General features: G+C 47.3%; 1 protein-coding gene across 1 annotated transcript in view; it reads left to right on the forward strand.

Moving 5' to 3' along the window:
- LOC308049983 (acid-sensing ion channel 2) overlaps window positions 1-22,851 on the forward strand; it is a 397,691-nt gene that overhangs the window by 335,762 nt on the left and 39,078 nt on the right. The window contains exon 2 of the mRNA XM_080359890.1: window positions 16,207-16,357. Coding sequence (XP_080216016.1) covers window positions 16,207-16,357 — 151 coding nt within the window. The remainder of the gene's footprint in view (window positions 1-16,206; window positions 16,358-22,851) is intronic.

A 22,851-nucleotide genomic window follows, 5' to 3' on the forward strand; every position in this document is an offset into this window, starting at 1 on the left:
TGCTTTATATATTTTTTTATGCACTATAATAGAGCTATAATGTGGTTTGTTATGGTGCAAGCAAGGCTTTTCTGCATCTCAGATACCCTTTTAGGAGCGTAGTTGCGCCCCAGCTATGGTATTTCCTTGCACGGAGGATAAATTAATCCCCTGGATGCTGAAGCAAAAGCAACCCGGCTGTTTTGTCCATCCCTCCCTATTGCTGCCATGGTCCTTGCATGGTCACTATTTGCAAAAATCACTTGGTATGCAAACAGCGATCGATGCATCTGGGGATCCAGGCGCATTATCTTTGTGAATTAACCCGATTGCGTTGAACGCGTGGACAGCGAGTGGCCGGGTTAGATTTGAGAGAGCGAGCTGAGATTTGAGCAACCGCTTACGAAGCAAATGACTCGTTCCCAGAAAACAAATCAGCGGAGAAAAGATGGGCAGAGGACGCGGCTCCGTCGTACCCACCTATAGCACAGCGCCGGGGGGTTGATGTAGGGGTTTGGAGCATCGCCGCGCAGCAAAGGCACCGGCACAGCGGGAGCCCCGGCCGCCTGCTGCTTCCTCGGAGAAGATTTGAATGTCTGCAAGGGATTTTTGGGGATTTCTTTTTTTATATAAAAATTGCAAAATCTGATAAAAGCAAAGCGATGCTCTGGGTGTTTTAGCAGCGTGCTGGGAGAGAATATCTGAGGCACAGGTTTCCCGTGTAGTTAGCAAAGCGAGTTAGACCCATAATTCAGTGTATCCCGCATGAGGGGAGCGGGTGCGTCGTGTCCTTGCAGCGCTCGTTGTGCCTGCAACACCGCTGATAGACGATGTTAAGTGAGATTAATTGTGTTCTCGCTGTTTAATCCCCTGCATAAAGCACCTAGAAACCTTAGCCAGGGAGCTGACCATGGGTTTCTTTCCTCTAGTCCTTGTTTCTGGATAAAAAGAGTTGTTTCATGTGGCCATGGGGCCAAGTGGAGACCCTGAAGGCAGCTGGTTGTGGTGCTTGGTCATAACAAGATGAACTATTGGAACCAGTGCAAGCGTATCTACTACGTGCACCTGAGGATCATTAAAAGACTTATTAGACCTGAAGGTCTTTAAACGTCAAATCTGCTTTCCTCAAAATCCATTGACCTGGGGAAGGTAGACCAGGTAGCCGTTAACACTGATTAACTAATGGGATTCATCTGAGCTCATAAATGTCATGAAATGATGGGTAATGTAATAGGGACATAAAAGAGAGGGGCACAAGGAGGACGTCCCGGTCGAGGGGTGGAGCTATTGAAATAAAATCTTAAATAAAACTTCTTTTAATAAAATCTCCAAGTACAGAATGGATTCATGCTGGGGGATTGTCTGTGGCTTGTTGTATTCATGGGCAAAGGAGTTTTTCAGTGCACCTCCAACTTCGGGAGCGAAATCCGCGTTTCCATGCAAGTTCAGCCCCTTGTGGATTTGGTGTCAGAAGGAAACGGCTGGAGGGGTTTATTTAGTTCTGCTCATTTTCTGGTTCCAGTTTGTTTGCGCGGGGTCGGCCGGTTGCCTCTGCAATTCGTGATGTGCTTCTCTGCTGTTCCATTACCAACAAGAAGCTTCGGAGCTGTCGGCCCCTGCGTTGCTGATAATAAACTACATTGCGAATCAGGCAGCTTTGCGGGGCGGGCGAGTAGCCCAGGAGCAAAGGGAAATAACCCAATGCGATGACTAACAAAATTATAGGGTGTGGAGCGAATAATGACCCGAGTTATTACATTGCTTCACAGAAGCTTTTAGCATTTCAGACAGCTCCGGTTGCTCTGACCTAACACTGCTTTGCTTTTAATTGACTAATAATTGCTTGTCCCTGGAGGTGGCTGTTGGTGGGGACACGGAGCGTTTCCTCGCTGGTTGAATAGTAGGCGAGATGGTGTTTTGGTTTTATCTCTGATAATCCGTTTCTGTTGAATCGTGTTTGGATCATATTGCTATAAATGAAGGAAACACTAGTTTTCCTGTCCATGGAGCTGGTCCTTTCCCTCCTCATTATTGGAGAGCTTCTTGGTAAATGTTTCCCATAACCGTGTTGTGTTTGGGGTCTACAGCTGAGGGATGTTTTGTACTTTGACTTCAGTAAAGCCTTTGACACCGTGTCCCACAGCATCTCCTGGAGAAGCTGCAGCTCGTGGTCTGGATGGTGTATCTGCGATGGGTAAAGAACTGGCTGGAGGGCCCAAAGGTGTTTAACAGGCATTTAGACAAGGTCCTTAGGGACATGGTTTAGTGCTAGAGTTGCTTTATGGTTGGACTCATTGATCCTGAGGGTCTCTTCCAACTGAAATGATTCTATATCTATAGGCTATATTGTATATGGGGCAGTTTACCTCCTAAAGGCACCTAAATGGTGTAGGAGCTAAACCCCTTCTTGGAGAGTATGAGACAGGTTGGCCAGGACCTGTGGAGATCCAGGAAAACCATGGGGAGCGAGGAGCACGTGTTCCCCCGAGATGCTCGACGGTTTGCGATTCCACACGGCACGGAGGATGCTTGGCATGTCCCATCTTGTTGAGACCCAAAAGGCTGAGAAACGGAGTTTATCTGTGATGGCAACCAGGCCTGGGGCTACAGGACTTGATGATTTTGCTTCATGAAACCATCACTCCAAGCCCAGCCACAGACCGCAGTGCTGGAACAGGAGGTGAATGGGGATGGTCCCTGCCCCAGGACTTGGCATCCAGCTCAAGTTGGAGCATCAATCCCATAGCAGAGTCAGTCAGAGCCTTTATTTCTTACTGGTGTAGATCTAAGCGTGGAGAACGGGAAAACATCACCAAATAGTCTTCCAGGATGAGCTGCTGATTTACCTTCTGACAGCTAAGCTAAGAAACGAAGAAGAGCCTTTTCCATCGGTGCAGGACCATCTCCATGCAATGAAACCTCCCCGTTAGTCATTTTTTTCATCCCCTGATTCCCTTCACCACTTTCTATATTGACTTGGCATCTCGACTGTGGAAGCTGCCGTGACCCAAAACGTTCAGGCTAAAGCAGTTCAGAGAAATAACATCTCCAAGGCTGACTCTGTGTAGCTGACTCGGTTGGAAACAGGGAACCGCGAAAGCCCTCGACAGAGCAGATGAGCTTTCCAGGATCTGGAGATGCTCTTTACAAGTCACCAGGGAGACGTGAAAGCGCAGAGATGTTCCAGCCGCGCTCCTCCTTTATTTCTTGTTTAATTGTGAAGAACAGTGGCGACAAGGCTGTGTCTGCTCGCCCACGGCCGAGGGACCGCTCAGGGTGGTGAATTCAGGGGAAATAAAGGAAAACTGACTGTATTAAAACTGCAGAGCACTGGTGAAGCTGTCACATTCTTCCCTATTCTGTGGGATGTAAGGAGGCTCTGCAGGTAACTGAATATATCACAGAATGGACCGGGTTGGAATAGACCTCAGAGATCATCCAGTCCAACCCTTGGTCCAACTCTAGTCCGTTGACCAGATCATGGCACTAAGTGCCATGTCCAGTCTCAGTTTAACAACCTCCAGGGCCGGTGAGTCCAGCACCTCCCTGGGCAGCCATTCCAATGCCTGACCACTCTCTCTGCACAGAATTGCTTTCTCATCTCCAGCCTCAATTTCCCCTGGCGGAGTTGAAGCCCATGGCCCCTTGTCCTATTGCTGATGCCTGGGAGAAGAGACCAATCCCCACCTGGCTAGAACTGCCCTTCAGGTAGTTCTAGAGAGTGCTGAGCTCAGCTCTGAGCCTCCTCTTCTCCAGACTGAACAAGCCCAGCTCCCTCAGCCTCTCCCCATAGGGCTTGTGTTCCAGTCCCTTCCCCAGTCTTGTTGCTCTTCTCTGGACCCGCTCCAGCACTTCAATCTCTTTCCTGAGCTGAGGGGCCCAGAACTGAACACAACACTCCAGGTGTGGCCTCCCCAATGCAGAGCACAGGGGAAGGATCACTGCCCTTGTCCTGCTGACCACGCTGGTTTGGATATGGAGTTAAAACAAAGAATGGGTTTGGAAGGAAAAAGGAAAAGCCAATTGTGGTAGAATCTGCTCCAGTGAGTGATGCTCATCCTCTTGTTTTCTCCTGGCCTGTTGGGACAAACCATGTACCCGCAAAGACTTGCTGAGATTTGCTTTCCCAATAGCAAGGTGTCCATAAAAGCTTTTCTCCTGAAATTGCACGCTATGAATTTCCTATTGTTCACCCAGAGAGAATTCTCCATGGATGTCATTTAATTAATCAGCCTGGAATTCAGGTCGTGCAGGAGCTCTTTACATCCAAGCACAACATCCCTTGTTTCAAACACGGCCCATTCGGACTGTGCAACCAAACAACCGCCGGCCCCTCTTGGTTTTCCTGCATTGGAATTGCACAGCTCAACCTAAAATCCCCTTTTTGTGGGTAGGTTTTAGTGTCAAAATCTTCCCACTTGAAAGAATTGATGCAATTGTCTTTCTTATTGGTGTCACCAAGCAAATAGAGCCGCGCGTGTCTATATGCAGGATATCGTCGGGAATAGAAATTGCATCCAATAAATTCCTTCAAATGGAGAGAAGGAAAATCTTTATTCAACGAGCCGCTCAGGGTGCTAAAGAGCTGAGCTTTTAGTAGCTAGTGTCAAATTAATTACAAAATAAGGTCTTTACATTTCCCAACAGCTGGTTTTTCCATTTTTAGAGCTGAATTTTGTTCGTGGTTATTGTTGGCTTACTCCTGCGAAACCAGCCGTAAAATAAGACCAGGGGAAAGTTGTTAAGAGAGTCATGATATCTATAATTTTAGGGCCTGGCTGGAGTGTTCATGCTGAGGGTTCAGGGATTTTAGTCCTGGATTTTCTCATAGTCGGTTCTTTTCTCCTTGAGAAGGTTTTTTGTGGTGCTTTTATTAGTTAGGAGGACGGGAACTGATGTGTGCTGCTCGCATAGTACTTACAATAAAAGGCAAAGAAAACAAGAGGCCAAAGCAGCGCTGTCAAAAAGCAACAAGGGAGTGCTTGAAAATAGAAATATAGATTTGTATATATTGCCATTTCCTCCCAGCATAGGGTTGGGCAGAGGCAACGTGCTTCTGCGCTTATATCATACAGAAAAGGCTCTCTAGTGGTGCTTGGATACCAAACCGTGTAGTTTGGATGGAGAACACGTAATTGTACCGAGAATAGGAAACTTGGTGCTGAAAAGGTCTCTGCGATGCGGTGAACCCTCTTCTGAGCCTCAAAGCTGGAAAAGGAGGCATGTTTCAGCGGCTGGCACATATATATATATATATATATATATATATATATATATATAAAAATATATATATCCCTGGCAAACTAATTAAAAGGATATTTTTCCACTTTAAAATCATGCTGAGTGTGCTGAACAAACTCATTTCCTTGCCTGGCTTATGAATATATTTCGGAGGTTATTACAAGCCAGAAGCAACTAAAAAGCACCAAAATGGGCCACATCGGGTTTGTTTTCACGTGCGCTCAGCTCCGGACTCCAGATGTGTGGCTTGTGAATGCTCCAGATGTGTGGCTCATGGATGCTCCAGAGAGCTGAGGGCTCTATCAAACAGAAGCTTAATTGCTTGTTCTCTTACCTCCCGCAGCTTGGGGTCTGTCTCCAGTTCAGGCTGTCAGGTGTATGTCTCATCTGCACCAAGTAGCAGACGGTATGTAGTTGGAATATATCTATATTTTAAAGAAAACAAAAAATCTGGGATGATTTGGGAAACAGTTTGTGCCTGTAAAGAGCTTTAAGTCCCTCTGAGTGTGAAACAGGCTGTAAAAATGTAAAGAGGGGACCAGTAGATGCCTAAACCCTTTGGTAGCAACTAAACAGACTTTAGAGCATAGTAGACCGTGAACAGCGTCTTTGGAGGTCTCCAGCAAAAGTATCTGAGTGTTTGTTTTAAGGAGGGATGCAGACGAGCTGCCCTGCTCCCTTGCGTCCCGTTACACCTGGATTTGCTGTGCTGAAGGATCTCCCTTTCTTTTCCTTGCCTCGCTGTGTTTCACGCTTGCATTTACAAAGCAAATTGTCCCCATCTTGGAGGTTTGGGGACATCCTCGGGCTATGCCGGTTATTACAATTAACCTGAAATTCTGCACGTATCAAGATCTCTTGGGAAGGTTTGAAGTTGAATAGAGTTAAGGGATTAAAAATATCTTGCCTTTGGACTAATGAGGCTTTTGTCCATTGTGAGGAATGGGCAGGATTGCTCCGGCGCTGGAGGAGGGATGCAGCTACGCTGGGGATGCTCGTGTGGCCGGTGCTTTGTGTCTTGCACTAAATCCCATGTCGCTGCTGCTCAGCCGAGGGATGTGCACAGCAAATCCTTTAAAACCCCCCAGCTTAGTGTTTCGCTGGGTCTATCTTGTCCTGGGGCTTCCATCGAGTTGTTCCGTTCTCAAAATCCCCCATGTAGCTCAAAGCTCCAGCTTTGGGTTTTGCATCCCAACACCTTTCTGGAATGGCAAGAGGCTGCTTGGAGCTGTGGCTGTGTAAGTAACAAACAGCGGCTATAAAATCTCGCTGAATCGACCACTTCAGCCGTAATTTAAATTAAAAGGCTAAGCGAGGTTAATCCTTTAACCAAAGGATGCTCACAGCGTGTCCGACTTGAACGTACTACCTATATATTTGTCGTGAACAGCAGCGCCCGGCTGTTGCTGTTTGCCTGATTATCCCAGTATATACATTCCATAGTCCACGTGCGATTCAATCCCACACAGAGGGTTATCAGGATGATTTATATTAACCCAGTGGGAGCCGAGCGGATTTGCCGAGAGCATCATCCTGCCCCGCTGCCGTCGTGGCTGGAGACGCGCGCCCTTCGGTGGGGACCACTGTAAAAATACCAACACATCACGTCTGGTTTACTACCACGCGGTCATTTCGAGATCCAGTCTGCCCCGTTTACAAGGGTGGTTTTATTTCCACACCCCCCGCCACCTTCCAGTACCAATTTACCCTGGAATTGGGAAGTTCAGTTGGCCGTGTCCTCGGCAATGATGGTGATATAAACCTGCAGTAAGTGTTTGTGGCTGAAACATGAGCCGAAAACAGGGCTGACACTGTCCCCAGCGCGGAAAAAGAGCAAAAAGATTTGATGTTCTGTAGACAATCAGCTGAGCAAGAAGCTATAGTTGCTAATTCTCTTTTTGCAATGTGTTACACTCTAAATTTCGGGGTTTATACCTTATATACCATACGTATGGCTGTGCAAAGCTGTGCCCCTCTGCTTCCCTGCATCATCCCGTGTGGATGGATCCACCTCTTGGAAATAGATGCTTGGGTGTGATGAATCCTGCCCATGGGCTTAAAACAAGCTTTATCTCAGCTTATGTCTATCTGTACTTATATATCTAAGTCCCGCCCTTCTTTGCCTTTCTCTGCTGATTGCAGGAATCTCGGTAGCGGGTTTTGGATCCACATTTTACTGCAGAGACCTGAATTTAGGTCGGATCCGACCTGCTTTAGCTGTTACTTTCATATTTTCCCCGCCACATGGGGATCATTTGTTTTGCAGCTGTCATGGGGAATAATTTACTTCTGGTCAGCGATAAACCTGTCGACATCTTACCGGAGGTGACGCTGCTTCATTTGTCGTATCTGCGGATGGTGAAATATTGCTTTACCATAACAAATCGCTTGGTAGGGAGCAGAGGGATGAAGTGTGGCGAGATCAGATGCGCTCCGTCCCCAGAGCGAGCACAGGGATGGTTCTGGTCCCCCAGTTGTCCCATGAGCGCGGTGGCCACCTCCTGCAAGCCGATGCTGGGCTTGTCTTGCTCTACAAGGACACATAGATGGTTTTTACCTAATTACAGGTCTGGTTCAGCGAACTCCCGCTGTCTGAGTTTGGCGCGGGACGGTATAAACATGGCAATGATGTCTGCGCTTCTCCCGTCACCATAATTTCCAAGCGCCTCACGGGTACAAATGCAGGTGTCCCCATGTGCTCCCGTGGAGTCAGGCACTGCCAATATCTCTATTTTACCAACCCACAGGCTGCGTTTTCCCCACAGAAGGTGAGCAACATGACGGCTGCCTGTCCTGCCTGCTCCACGCACCCATGGGGAGTCTTGCATTTGAGACTCACCTGATGTTGGTGGCACATGGATGGGTGGTGGGGCATGGCCGTGCGTGCACAAGTGATGGAGAACAGCTTTGCTTGCAGGGATTTCCTGCACCAGAGAGCAGTGGGGCATTGCTGGGAGCTCTACGTGCATCTAATGGGTGAAATAACAAAGATGTGGCCTCCCCGAAGTTCACTCTTCCAAATGACGTAGCCATCACAAGAGCGCTCTGTGCTGACTTTTGACCATCTCTAACTAAAGCGCCTGGAAGTGCATTATGGAAATATCTTTTTCAATTGACCATAGAGAAAATTTAAGAGCCTAAACGGTGGTGCAGTGAATTATGGCTTGGTTATCCGCCAGCACAAACCTGCAGCGCAAATCCTGTGGTGTGCAAGGGGCATAAAACCATCGCTCAACTGTGTGGCCCCGCTGGTCCTGAGCTCCATCCCAAGCCCTGGGCTGCGTGGGGACAGGTTTTGCTTTGTCTTGTGCCCCAAATACTTCACTTTGAGCAGCAGTTGTAACACTCAGGGCTGTAAGTAGTAAAAGTCCCCTGGGGTTTTAAGCTTCGCTGGCCATAGAGAAATGCTGTTTTCAGTACGACATTCAGTACTTATCTCATCTGCATGAGGACGAGGGAGCGGTTGCTGCTTTGCCTTTGCAAAAGGCTTGAGATGAAGTTGTCCCATTGGGAGTATTTGGAGCTGTTTGTCTTTCATGAGGCTGACGCTCCCTCCCGCGCCGGCTCTACGGAAAGGCTGGGCTTTCTAGGCAAGGAACGGCCTAAAAACCTCCAGACGTGCAAATGGTTTTATACCAAGGAGCAAATACTTCTGGAACCATCCTGCAGGTTCTCGGTATCTGGTTTAGTGCTAGAGTTGAGTTAGGTTATGGTTGGACTCGATGATCCTGAGGGTCTCTTCCAACCAAATGATTCTATGATTCTGTTCTATGAGTCCATGATCAGCATTTTCTGGAGCACTCATTTGGTACATGACACCCTTCCTTGGCTGGAGAGGTTTGACAGTGACATTGCAAGTCCAAATGTTTTATCCCCTCTCTTTTAGCACCTGGGTGAGTATCTTCACGAGGACAAAGCGTTTGGGGGATCCCTGGGCTCCTGTCGCACGTTCTCGAGGTATTTTTGGCAGGGCTGTGCAGCAGTGTTGTCATCGTCAGTCCCAGAGCTGCTGCTGCTGCTCAAGAGGGAGTTCAGCGAGGCTAATGAAGAACGACTCATTAAACGAATCAGTGGGGAGAGGTTAGGAAGACAGATTGTAATTATCATCCGAGTGAATCCTGGCCTTCAAGCCGTGTGCTGGCACCTGTTAAAAGGCTCCAGGGCCGCTACCGTTGGATGCTCAGAGCTCATCCGCTGGTGGAGGGACAGCCTTGGTGGCCACCGGGGAGGAACGCAATGCACCGTCACCCGCCTTTCTCCTCTTTCCACACCATCTGCTGCTCCCCGAGGGCATCGGCCAGGCTTTTGGTCTTGTCTTTTGTCTTGTCTGACCTCATGCAACCCCAGGCTGGTGAGATGATCCCAGCCTGACGCACCTCAGGCCATTCACCTCGTTTCACCTGCGTGTGATGCACATTTGTATATGTCTAAGGACCAGTGGACAGCGTTCTGCAAACAGAGCCCTGGGAAATTAAGGGATGTTCATGGTTTAATCTGTGTTTATGTGGGAGATGAAGCTTTGTGGCATCACGCAGATATTGTTTCCTATGACTAATAAATTACACTCTGGTGGGACCGAGCTCCTGTCGCATCGTTCTGTACCATCTCCTTATGGGTGGAAGTAATCAGGATTTGATGGGATCAGAGAGGGGGTTGTGGTTTTCTGAGTTTACAGACCAACATATTTGCAACTTCACCATTATAGTTTTATTCATTTGCTGCCAGAATATTAGGGCTATATATCTTTTTAAATATCCACTCAACCAGTGCTAAATGGCAGCGATGGCAGCAGAGGTGATTTATGGCAGCTATAAGGACCCTCCATAAGTACTCACCATTCTAACAAATGCTTGCACCAATTTGCCATTACAGGGAGTGGCTGATTGCACAAATAAGAAGAAAACAGCAATATCTCTCAGTGAATTAAATGTGCTCGCCTGTCGTGCCTCTGTGTTAGTGCCGCTAGACTTTAACTGTTCTTGAAGGCTGGAATATAGGGGTATGAATTGTGATCCACTAGGCGACGCTTAATGCCATCCAATAAATAAACGAATTAAAAAGAGAGTTGAGCCTGTCCGGTGGCAAAAACTGCTTTTGAAGGTGGAGATACATGTATTAGGAGCATCATTACGTGTTACGTAGCAGCTTGTTGGCAACGGGAGACTATTACATTTGGGATGCTGACTGATGCTAGTTTGTAAAAAGCAACATTAATGCCAGCACAAGAGTATCGTAGCCTCAGGCGGTATCTAGGACCTTGATAACTTCCTGTTTAAAACCAGCAGCTTTGTATAAAAGCAGAGCTGACATCCCTGCTGTTCCCATCCAGCTGTGCGCCAGCGGTGCCCAGGGCTGCGGGCAGACATGGGGCTCATGTCAATGGAACATCTCCCTGCCCTGACAAGCCCCACTGAGATATCTCGGTCTCGGAGGCCAAAAGGAAAACCCTGTCCTTGTAAACACATCCCTGACAACTTTGACGGCTCCGCTTTCCGCAGCTCCATCCCCATTACTCTTCTCCATTGCGAGATTAAACCTGACACCGTGAAGGATGGGTGATATTTTGCGCGTCTGACATGCTTCTATGCCAGGTTTCCGTAAAACACAAAACCAACGTGAATTTAAAGAGAAATCCGTGGCTACCCTTTGCAGGGGAGACGATACCAAAGTATGTCATTTAAATGTGTTTTCCCTCCTGTTTTGTGTTAGTTTTTGCCGTACGATCACTTCAGGCTGAGTGACCAAGTCACCATTGGAATACATGGGTCTGTGAGCTTTTTGTAGTCCCCCAGTGTTTTTGTAGGACTGAAGTGCATAATCGTTGAATCATTTTGGTTGGAAGAGACTCTCAAGATCATGGAGTCCAACCATAACCCACCCCAGCACTGCCCCATGTCCTGAGAACCTCATGTCCGTCTGTCCAGCCCTCCAGGGATGGTGACTCCAGCACTGCCCTGGGCAGCCTGTTCCAATGCCCCACAGCCCTTTGGGGAAGAAATTCTCTCCAGCAAAGAGGATGCTCTGATTAGACTCGCATCCCCTTCCTCATGGCACAAGGACTTGATTCCTTTTCTCCTTCTACCCTTCAGTTTGGAAGGGAGATTTAGTCCTTTCTGCCAGTTAAGTGTGAATTCCCTCCTTACCTACCTACCATCACCGCCTTGTTCTCCTTTTGAAAGAGATCCTGTTGGGAACTGACGCTTCAGAAGCCTGTTTATTGCACGCATCCGTTGCAGTTTTCTCTTCACAGCCATCATTTTGTTTCAAATAACATACCGCTACCTCCTCGCCAGGGTGTGAACAAATGAACCGCCCTGATGCGCCTGCATGGGGCCAACTGAACCGTGCTGTCCTCACCCCTCAACTGAAACAGTGACATTGTTCAGTGCCACCGGTGCCATGGGAGACCTGGGAGCTATGGGAGCGTATCACTCTGCCAACAGCTCAGAAATAAGGTCTTCTTTGCTCCTAGACAGGATCTTTTTCCCATCATCTCATGAGCAGTGCTGCCCAAACCCATCTCTGTTCTCCCCAAGCGCTTTTTGTTCCGCTTCTCCTGGACCTGTTTGCAAAGTCCCTTTATTTTCCTTTCTTCTTTGTTGTCCATGTTGGATGAAGCTTGATAGAATATATGTCTCTGAACCTTTGTATACCACAACTGTGGAGAAAATTATTGTGAAGGATGCGAATTTGCTCTTATTTTCAATGGTTAGCGCCTTAATGTGACAACTAATACCCTGCCTTGTTCGTGAGCTCTAGCCTGCGTCTTTGCCGGGGTTTAGAAAGCTAATTTACAGTCTTCAAATTACTTGCTTTTACCATCATTTTGCTGTGTATTGAAAGGATAGTTTATTAGCAGATATGCCTGTCCTGGGTATGCCAGTTATAAACTGTGAAATGCCTTTTTCTCCATTACTCCAGTCAGGCTTGCTTGCATTTTGAATATCAGTCTTTTTTGCTCCGTTGGTTTGGCACGCACCGTATACATTGGTGTCTCAAAGCTTTTAATGGTAGTGTTCCCTGTTTTATATGTGGAGTGTGTTTGAGATACCCACCCTCTGCTTTTTAATTTCCCAGCAAGCACGTTCTTCCCTTTACACACTAAAGGACTCGTCGTGTTGCTCGAATGCTGTTTCACAGATTTTTGAACATGTTTACCCTTTGTACTTAAATGGGAATCGTTCAGAGGAGCTGTCAAAGTAACAACTGATCCATCAAAGAGGAAAAATTGGTGTTTTTATAGACTATTCTCAAGGTACATGTTTGTATTTTTGTTTCGGGCTTGCGCTGAACCTTCTTTTCATTGCAGGTTAAAACATTACGAACAGCAAGGAGTGCTGTTTTCCCTGAAGACAAACAAACTGAGGTTAAATCATTCTGCTTTGCTGCGTGTTTACTGTCTCAGGTGTACGGCTGCAGTCAGTATATACCGAGCTTGCCCTTTCCCAACAGCTCTATCCTTTTATCCCGATGATCTGATAGCGCTCGGAATCCGTCCCTGTTATCAGGGAGCCCAAAAGAGCCTGAAACCAAGAGGATCCCATGAAAGAAAAGTAATATTTTCCCAAATAATAATTCATAGTGAAGGTGAGGAGCAGCACAACCCGGTTTAATGTGCGTTGAAATGAATGCATATGGATTTTTGAGCTTACAGCATATTTTTAAATAGTCTTTTATAGGGAAAGATAGAAGACCTTGAGGTTGAGGGGCTCGAGAGATGTACCTATAGTTGTCTGTGGCTTCTAGGGACATCTGTAGCTTCAGCGAGCGGGGTGACTTTCTTCCCTTCCTTTCCTTCTTCCTTTGTCTTTATTTGTCTGTTTGCTGTATTTCTGGCTCCTTTCTGCGAGGGAGCAGGACTAGGCCTAACAGAACATGGCCTGAAGGCATCTCCAGTTGCTGTTGAGCGTTAATGCTGCTCATGGCTCAGGGAAAGGCTCTCGTTTCTTCCTCACTTTATTCTCTTTGATTTTTCAGTTCTCTGTTCTTGCAGCTTTGGGTTCTAGCCCTGGTGGTGCCCTCCCGGCGAGGGTTGCCGGAGGTGAGCAACATGCAACCGGCTCAGACCCACCATGGAGGCATCTACATGGAGTTTCGTTGGATCAGGAGTTGGCTTTGGGAGCTAATCTCCCAACTCTCCCCACGTGCTTTGCTTTGGGTTTGCATTGAGGAGCTGTCTTGGAGCACTTGGGCTCAATTTGTGGGTGAAACTTAGTGGGAAGATGTGCTTCAACCCAAATGGGCACCCAGCACTTAGAACTGGGCTTGCAGCTGGTCCAAAGGAATAAAAAGCCCTGAATCACATCTAGCGTTGGGTTCTTCTCCAGCTGTTTGGCTCTGTAGGTGTTCTCCTGGTCCGTGCTGTTTGCTGTTGTATCCCTTGTTGCTCCTCTCTTGAGCACCAGTCCTTAGATTAGCAACTACGCCTGGTGGTGGTCCTACCCCAAACCTTTCACGCTGTTTGCTGGCTCTGGGTACTTCAGGAAAGGTACCTTATTCCTTGTTTGGACAAGCGTCAGGACTCATACCTTTGTGGTATTTGATTATACGAAGCCGTAAGTAACCGCCTGATTTGCAGAGATGAAAGGTGGATACACACCAAGAGCCTTACTGAAGATCCGTCCTTGCTGGTGGACCTAAAGAGCAGAATAAGGTCATCATTCTTCCTTGGAAGTGTTTCTTTGCGGTGTCCTTGGAGCGATGCAGGTGACGGCAGCAGCAGCTGGATTTAAGCCGTGTCTCAGATAGTCCCCTGGCCTCACCATGGCTCAGGAGCAGATGTTGGGATGGAAGCAGTTGCGTTTCTTCCATCCCTGCGTCAACACGTGTGTCACTGAATGGGTTTTCATCTTCTGTTGAGCAAGGGAAACATCTCCCAAGGTCGTGGCTGATGGGCTCTTGGCCACGGCCAGTAACCGTTCGGGTCCCTGTCTCTTTAGCTCTTGTTCATTGGATAAACTTGCCCTGACTGGAGGTTTTACACTTTTACAGCTACAAAGGACCATATAAAACTCCCCGTAAAATTGCCCAGATTTATTTGGCTAAAGTCTGCACCGGGTACATCAGCATCTAAATCCTCACTCAGCATTTACATTGTGCTATAGCTCTCGATAGAGTTTGCGTGTTTTCCTGTGGTTTTCACTAATGCAAGTTTTCTTCTTGCTGTATTTTAAACGATCCTAATTAGATATTTTTGACTTCTGCCATCAAAGCCTATCTGGGAAAACCCATCTACAGGCACTTGCTGCTAACACAGGCTTACTGTTGTTCAGCTTATCGTTCCAGCTTGAATGGTTTAATAGGTCAGTCAAGTATTAAAATGGGATTTTCTCTCGGATATAAAATCTCTTTTCAAAGGGCTTTTTTTTTCCTGCAAATGCTTCATATTTTCTCCATCCTTTTTTGCTCCCGTTGGGGTTTTTTAAACTTGGATATGATTTCACATGTCTCTTTTTTCACCTGCTTCCCCGATGCTGTGATTATAAGGCATATGTCAATATTTGAGGGGAATAAATTGCTGATGACTCCAGCTTCTGTTCAGTGTTATGAATCATCTTGGGGTCGTGTGATCTCAGCAACTGCGTTTGCAACTTGTGATTTCTGACGGGACTGCAGCCAGCAGTTGGTGTTGGGCTCCGTTCGCTCTGAATATTAATTACTGGTTGCTTACTGATTGCAAAACCTGGACTTTCTGGAGCTGTGAACCAGCAGAGTGACTTGAAGACGACTGACATGCCATGTTTCACGCTGGTGCTTGTCAAGAGTCACCACGTGCAAAAATTGGGGGATTTCTAAATGTCCCCCAGCCATTTCATCCTCTTTTCATGTAGGTAGAAGTTCTGCACATCTGCATGTCCCTTATTCTGTCAGTGAAATGCATAGGAAGGACTTACTGTGTTTTAATCTTTTGGTTTTCCGTATGTTCTCCCAGTTTGTGGGAAGACTGAGCACAGGACTCAATGCCACTGCAATCAAAGATGTCACATCTCTGCTGCCCCACCAAGAGCCACCCCACTTGGAAGCCCGTGTCCGCCTCACTTAGAAACCCATGTCAACCTCACCATCCAGTGTGGAAACCCATGGCCACCCAACGTGGGAACCCATGGCCACCTCACTTGGAAACCCATGTCCACCTCACTTGGAAACTCATGTCAACCTCACCACCCAGCGTGGGAACCCATGGCCACCCAACGTGGGAACCCATGGCCACCTCACTTGGAAACCCATGTCCACCTCACTTGGAAACTCATGTCAACCTCACCACCCCACTTGGAAACCCATATCCATCCCACTTGGAAACCCATGCCCACCCCACGTTGCAGAGCTGCTGGTGGCCTGGCAGCCCCCACCTGGGCTTTGCGCAGAGTTTCTTCCAAGAGACAGACCAAAATGAGACTAAAGAAAGAGCAAAAGCAATGGATGAAACCTTTCCTCATTTGCCCAAGTGTTTTTAACTCTTATTATTTGCCAAGTAGTAGCAGAATGAGGAATGAATGAGATATTGCATTATTTTGTGTCGGGAGAGCACAGATGTCGTTCCAATTGCTCCCTTTGGGTGGAACGCGGTGGACATGAGCTGTGCCTACATGGTGTGATGTTCAGCAGGTGGATGAGCATGGATTGCAGGGATGAGCCCATCTCTAGATCTGCAGCCGTGAGCAACATTGAACTGAGGCGCCTTGCACAAAACCGAAGATTTGCCATATATTTTGGTACATTTTTGAACGTGTGTTTCTCTAAGACTTAACACTATATGACTGGTGAGCTGCTGCTCTAAAACAGCTTTCCCTTCCTCTCTTCCATCTTTTATTTTCTGTAAGGAGAACACAATACACTAAACGTTTAAACCGGTTTAGATTTATCTGCAGACATTTCCCTTCGAGCTGTGTCGCATGGCTGTTTCTCATCCCTCTGCCGGCGTTCGGGTGAGAAGAGGCATCGATTATATGGGAAATATTATATTATTGCTCTCTTCTCTCCTCGCAGGTGTTTACAAAATATGGGAAATGCTACATGTTTAACTCAGGAGAAGAAGGGCGGCCTCTTCTTACCACGGTTAAGGGTGGGACAGGCAATGGACTGGAAATCATGCTGGACATACAGCAGGATGAATATTTGCCAATATGGGGAGAAACAGGTAAGACCTTCTTTTTCCTCCTGCAAACATGCACATACTGGTGTTTTCTTTGGAGAGACCATCCCATCCTCCCCAACCAACATCTAAACCAAATAGCTCTTGAAAGCAAGAAGAGCCCAGTCTGTACAGAAATGAGTTGGTTTTGCCGTCCGGGACCAGCGTGTCCATGGTTCAGCTCATCACTGAGTGCTGGACTTGGGTATCTGGGTGCCAATAATCGGGTCACCAAACAGGAGCATCATCACCTGTTCTGTGGTGGATATGGGTGGGTGACAAGAGGTGTGGTGTCTCCTTCAGATGCTCCAGCACATCCCTCTTCCCTAGAAAGGCATTTCTGGGAGGCCACGGTTCAAGGTGGACCTCCAACTACTGTCTTCTGTTTTCCTTCTCCTTGAAATCTGGGGACATTTGTTGCATTAATTGTTGTCTTTGCATGGGTTAGTGCTGCCTGAGTGGACCAAGGGCTCATTGCACTGGAAGCATTTGGGATGGATGGCGTCTGTCCCCTGATGAACCCAACTGGGTTGGGCATCTTCTGAAGAGCCAGCGTGCTGCAGTGTCTCGCAGGTCCCTTGGGTTGGGATGGCAGCACTTGGAGTGGATGTGGAAATGTCCCTTGGGTTGTTATGGAGCGCATGGGGTGGACGTGGAAATGTCCCTTGGGTTGTTATGGAGCACGTGGGGTGGACGTGGAAATGTCCCTTGGGTTGGGGTGGCAGCACTCAGGGTGGACATGGAATCGTTGCCTCCTGCAAGGGCAGCTTAGCAGCTCCCGTCATCCCAACCGAGCCAGCACGGTGGCATTTGCTGCCAACGCTGGTGCTAATTTCTTTAATAAGAAATTAGTGGTGGGTAGGGTCTGGAATCTGCAAGAGGGGTGGCATGGGCAGGGGACAGTGTGGGGAGTGACATGTGCCACCAAAGCCACCCGTTTACAGCGAGTCTTATCAGCAGCGGTGGCTGCAGTTTTCATTGAGCCCATGTTGACATTTGAAACAAAACATTTGAAAAAAAGGTTGGAAGAATTGCCAGTCTCTGTGTTTGTCTGGCGGTTGCGAGGCAGAGCGTTGCGGTGGGAGTTTTTCAAGACGAGATTGTGTTTATTTGGGCGATCAGGAAAGGGCGAGGAGCAAATATCACTTCAGGTTGTGTGTCGCCGTCGCTCCATCATCCTGTGCAAATGAGCCCCTTCCAGCACCTTTCAAACTTCTGCTCGATAGCAAAGAGGAGAGTTGGTTGCATTCATTCAAAACTTAACAGTTATTTGTGTGGTGTTTGATTCTTGCAATTTAAACAGATTCCCACGGGCCCATCAATCATTTAAAATTGCACAGGCTTTTATAGCGAGAGCTTTGCCTTCCAGTTTATATCTTGTACTCAGAGTCAGCCTGATCTGACCCAGGTGAGGGGGAGTAGACGGGGATGTGAAATAATCATTTCTGACTTGTTGCGTTTGTTTCAAGCCTTGTCCTTCTAAAAGGTAAAATAGGTTCACAGTACAGAGCGGGAAGATGAAGCGCATCTTCTGCTGATGCTTTATCACTCACGGATTGCCCTGGGGGAAGGAAACCACCACGTTGATGGCTTGGAGGTACATCAGGCTTGGGCAACCACACCACAAGCTCTGTGTGTTCAACCTCATTGGGTTTTGGGCCCCTGTGAGGTTCCCCATGGAGCCACAGAGCTTGTGTCACACCGTCCTTGCTTTCGACTCGCTCTTTGGAACTGCATTATGGAGGATCCCTAGGAGGAAGCCATCCAGAAACGTGCTGTCGTTAGAGCTGTGCTTTTCTATCACGACAATGCAAATTTAACTTAAATTTGTACTCAGCTAAAGATTAGAAGCATAGGGAGGGATTCTCGTGTCCCAAAACCAGGTTGATGTTATGCGGCTGGATTGTGCTGGGATAGTTATTAAGGACTCCATCTGACTGGGAAATGCTGTAGGATTCAAGGCAAAACTACATCAATAGGGTCTTGATTTGGTTAAATGGTGTAAGAAAAGCTCCTGGACTCATTGGCCATGTTCTTACAGGTCCATGTAGAACTGGTACTTGACTTAGAAGCTCATAAAACATTAATCTTTGCCTTTCAACAAGCGACTTTTTCATCCTCCCCATTTGTTCAGCACCTTGTGTGAGTTGTCCTCAATCTTCATTGAGCTTTCTGGACACTACCAGAATAAAAACATTAACTATAGTGGTTAATAGTTGCTGTTCCCATGGAAACGCTTAGCTCTTACTAGGTAAGTGGAGGAGTTGATCATCTCCAAATATTTGCATAATAATGTAAATGCGTTTGGAATTAAAACTCCTCAGCTGCACAAACTTGACTCTCCGATGAGGGTGCGCAGCTCGTGGTGATGAACATCAGCCCTCGGCGTGGAGAGGACACAAGGCAAGGTCTTCATGTTGCGGTGTCAAAGCCACGTGTATGAGGTCCAGCCATGGCGGTACCTCCAGGATGGAAGGATTTGAGTTGAGTTTTCTTCTTCACAGTGAGATAATATCTCCATTATAACCATTCACTCTTTAGCTCTTCAGACACTTCTACTGACTGATTTTGCTGCTCCATTTTCCAGTAGCCTTTTAGCTGCTCTTTTAGTTGACCTTAGGTGATTATTTTTGTGTGGTTGAGTTACTTGACCTTTTCTTTCTCCAGTTTCCAACTTCTGCAGCATCCCTCAAAGTTGGCTGCTCAAACCATTTCCTTTCCCAGCTGGTTGTCCAACGTTAATCCAAGTTTTCCAAGAGATATCTGGAGCTCTTCCCCACTATTGTCTCAGACATGGTGTTTGCAACCCCGTTAGGGCTTCACAGATGCTGAAGATGGACCACCCTCCATCATCACAGAGAGACCTTCCCATGGTAAAATCATGCATTTCGCTGCCCCGTTGTGGTGGCCTTGGCTTGTGCTTCTTGGAAGGGTCCATCCTATAGAAACCAGCCACCCAGAGAGCCCTCCAAGCCCAAGTTCACTGTCTCTCCATCCCAACCATGGCCAGGACAACCCATAGGACCTTCCTCCTGCACCCGGATCCCTCAGACCCTGGTTGGCACAGGGTTCTGTTGGCCACAGAGCTGAATTTTATCCACGCCAAGTTCAAACGGTGGCACCTTATTCTGTATTTAGTCCCATCGCTGCTTTGCGGATTTGGGGATGCCATAAAACCGCCTTCTCCTTCACAGCCCCGCATGGAAATAGTTGGCGCGCGGACTCAAAAATCCTCATTTTGCTGCTGGCTGCTTGCCTCGGGATCTCAGCTTCCTTTTTAAACCTGTTCTTTGCAATGCAAATAGGAAGCAAAGAAGGAAAACATTGGTTCGTAGCTTGGGGTAGGGCTGCTCCAGGAGCTGCTGCCACCATGTCACGTTGGCATATGCTTTGTCATACAAAAAGCCATTTGTTACTAACTTGACAAACAAAACGAAGCGTATTGTCATTCTAAAAAGACCTTTTCTGAGTATCCTTTAATATCTCGGGAAGCTGGAATATCTCGTCTAACAAGTTGCTGGTAATGGAAAAATATACCTTTAGCTTGAGCGTCTGCATATGCAAGCCCGTTATTTGAAGCTGTTAAATTCATGTGCAGTCTAATTTTGGAATAGCGAGCGCACACAGACTGCTTCAGTCTTGATTTTCAAGTGCAAAGAACGGGGTATTTTGACTGTGTCGGGATGTCGTGGCACCAGGCAGCCTCGCCAGCTTTTGGCGTGCAAAAATATTGTGTCAGGACTGTCAAAATCAGGAGCTGCGTGGAAAAATAAAAGATAAGAAGAAAACGAGCTGGAAATCTCCAGCTTTTGAATTTTGCACTTGCAGAATGTATATTTTCTAGCGTTTTATTCTTACTAGACGTGAAAAAGAATAGGAAGATAATTTGCGGCTGAAGTCTTCGCATCACCTTGGTGCTTTGAAGAATGACTTAAATACTCCAGGTCGGAATTATGACGCAAAAAGACTCGCATGGGGGCAAAATGCAACGTGCAAATAATTTATACCAATGGGAAAAAACCCTCTTTTCCAGTAACCGAAGGGGAAACAGCAAACCAGAGTCTGGAGTAGCGTAGGTGGAAGCTGCAGCCAGTCGTACATATGGCACCGAGTCTCCCAAATCCTGCGGTTCCTTCGTCTCACAAGACGGGGGATGCGGAGGGGGTTTGTTTTATTGCACTTGATAGGGAAAGTGGCAGGAATGCAATTAAATATAGGAGAAGAGACTCGTAATTTATAGCGGTGACTATTTGAATGGAAAGGGAATACGCTTGTGGTTAATCTTTCTGGAGTGGCCCAAGGTATTATATATTGACCTAATATAGCAGCGCAGTAAATTGGAAATCACTCAGGCTGCGGGGCTGTAAATAAGAAATACAATCGGGGAGTTGTGGGTTTGTGTTTCAGAAGTTGCTGGATAAAGATGAACATTTCATACCAATTAATCAAGCAACACACTGAATTAAAAATAAAAGGGGGGGGTTGAATGAGAAACGCGCTGTAAAATTGCACTAAGAAGCAGCATGAAATGTATGAAGCTTGAGGCTTCAATCCGCTTAGGAGACTGTCACATAGTTTATGGGCTGCTATTATTTAACTTGATAAAAAACATGGGCTATGAGCAAGACTTTTGATCTCGGTCATGCAGAGGAAGATCTCAAGCCTATTTCCTTCACACCCAACCCCATTTGGATTGAAGTGTATTTATTGCCTCCCAGTTGGGCTTTTTCTCATGGTGACCAAGCAGTGGGTACCAACCCCGGCCATCAAATGGTGGATGCAAGGGAAAAAAGAATCAATCTGTTGGAGCCCAACGCCATGGGGTGGTGGTTTGGGAGAAGGATAAACTGATGGTGTGTGGTGGGAGCTGAGGGACCAGTCTCGAGGTGCTGGATGCTCATCCCCCTCCGGGCATCACCGCAGGGGCGGCCGAGCCACGTCTGCAGCATTAATCCAAATTAACCAGAGGTGCAGGTGGTTGTGGTGGCATTGAATTTCCATGCCGTCGCTTTTCTTCCTCATTAAAGCCGCCTTAATTCTGCTGATCTCTTTCCATTTCCAAATTGAATTTCGAGAAATCGCATTAGCGCGGCTTTAATTTTGAACCGGGGTCATCACGCGAGCCCTGGTGCTGTTGGTTGGGGTTGGTTTGTAGCTGCCGGCAGTTCTGGGAAAGGACTTTTAGGTCCTTCTAAAGGTTAAGAAGGGTCTCTAAAGGTTAAGAAGGGATGGTGATATCATTCACGATGAGCAGCATCGCTCAGCCAACCCTTCCCCAGCTGCATCCCCCTGGGGACCAGCTCAGTGTGCCCTGAGACATCACACCAGCACAATCCTTGCATTGTGCACAGCTTGGGGTAGATCATATTATAGACAACGTGTATTTTTGGTGGCTTTTTTCTGGCTATAAGTTATCAGGGCTGCGTTGAAGAATCTACTGCCTGTGTTTTTGGAGTTTATTACGGAGCATCTCTAGGACCTCCCCAAAGTTTGGGATGCTCCAGACATCCCATTCAAAGGGATTTGCAGCACAAATCATCCACATTCACTCCTTGCAACCAGCACCATGGTGATGCTTTTGGCTCAAGACAGAGCCGTTCCTCCTCATTGCTCGCAAAACCCCTGATAACTTCAGGAATCCGCTGTGGAACAGACTCAGATGGAACGAGGGTGACCCCGGGCTGGTACATGTGGCTGGAGGCCAACGCCGCCAACCCTGAAAATCCGTCTTGCAGAAGTTTACTGATCCGGGCACAATTTGAGAGCGTTTCCATGGTTTCTTTGATTTATTTCTTTTAGGGGTTGTTTTTTCCTGCCCTTTAGGATTTCACGCCAGGCGAACCAGATTTAAGCAGCGTCTCCTTGATGGTGAGATGGGAACCCAAAGCCGCTCGCTCTCCAGCTGTGCAGCCTCTGTGCACGGCGCATTAATAAGCCCAAACCCTGGAGCTTTGGATTTGCCAGCTGTGGAGAGGCACAAAGCACTCCCTGTCATTTCCTTCTGCATACTAATGTGATTAGTGGCGCTTCTTCATAAATCCAGGCCTCCTTTTTTGCTTTCAAGAGATGCGAATTCAAGTGGTGGGAGGAGGCAGCCTGGGCTGCTGGTTTTAACTATGGAGTTTGGGGGGAAAAGGAGAAAAAAGCGCTGGGTTGTGCGTCTGCGTCATTCGCAGCTTGTGGCGTTCCAAGTGGAATAATGATAATTAATATAAAACTCATCTTTAAATATAAAATCAGGAGGAAATGACCTGGGAGTGGAATAAGTGATGGGTAGCAGCAGGGGCGCCTCATGGTAGGATGGTGAGTTACAGGGATACCCCCTACACGCCTGCATGCAAAACCCTGAGCACGTTTTAAAACAGGAATACACCTCCTAAAAGTCCTTGTGTAGTGCTGACTCCAGGGCTTCTCGGAGCTTTTGCAATTTGTTTTCCATTATGGGGATGCTGCGAGCAGCTACGTCTGCCTTGGGGCAGCTTCTTTGCAGCCGAAACTCC

This window comes from Nesoenas mayeri, assembly GCF_963082525.1.
Source record: "Nesoenas mayeri genome assembly, chromosome: 26".
Taxonomy (NCBI): Eukaryota; Metazoa; Chordata; class Aves; order Columbiformes; family Columbidae; genus Nesoenas; species Nesoenas mayeri.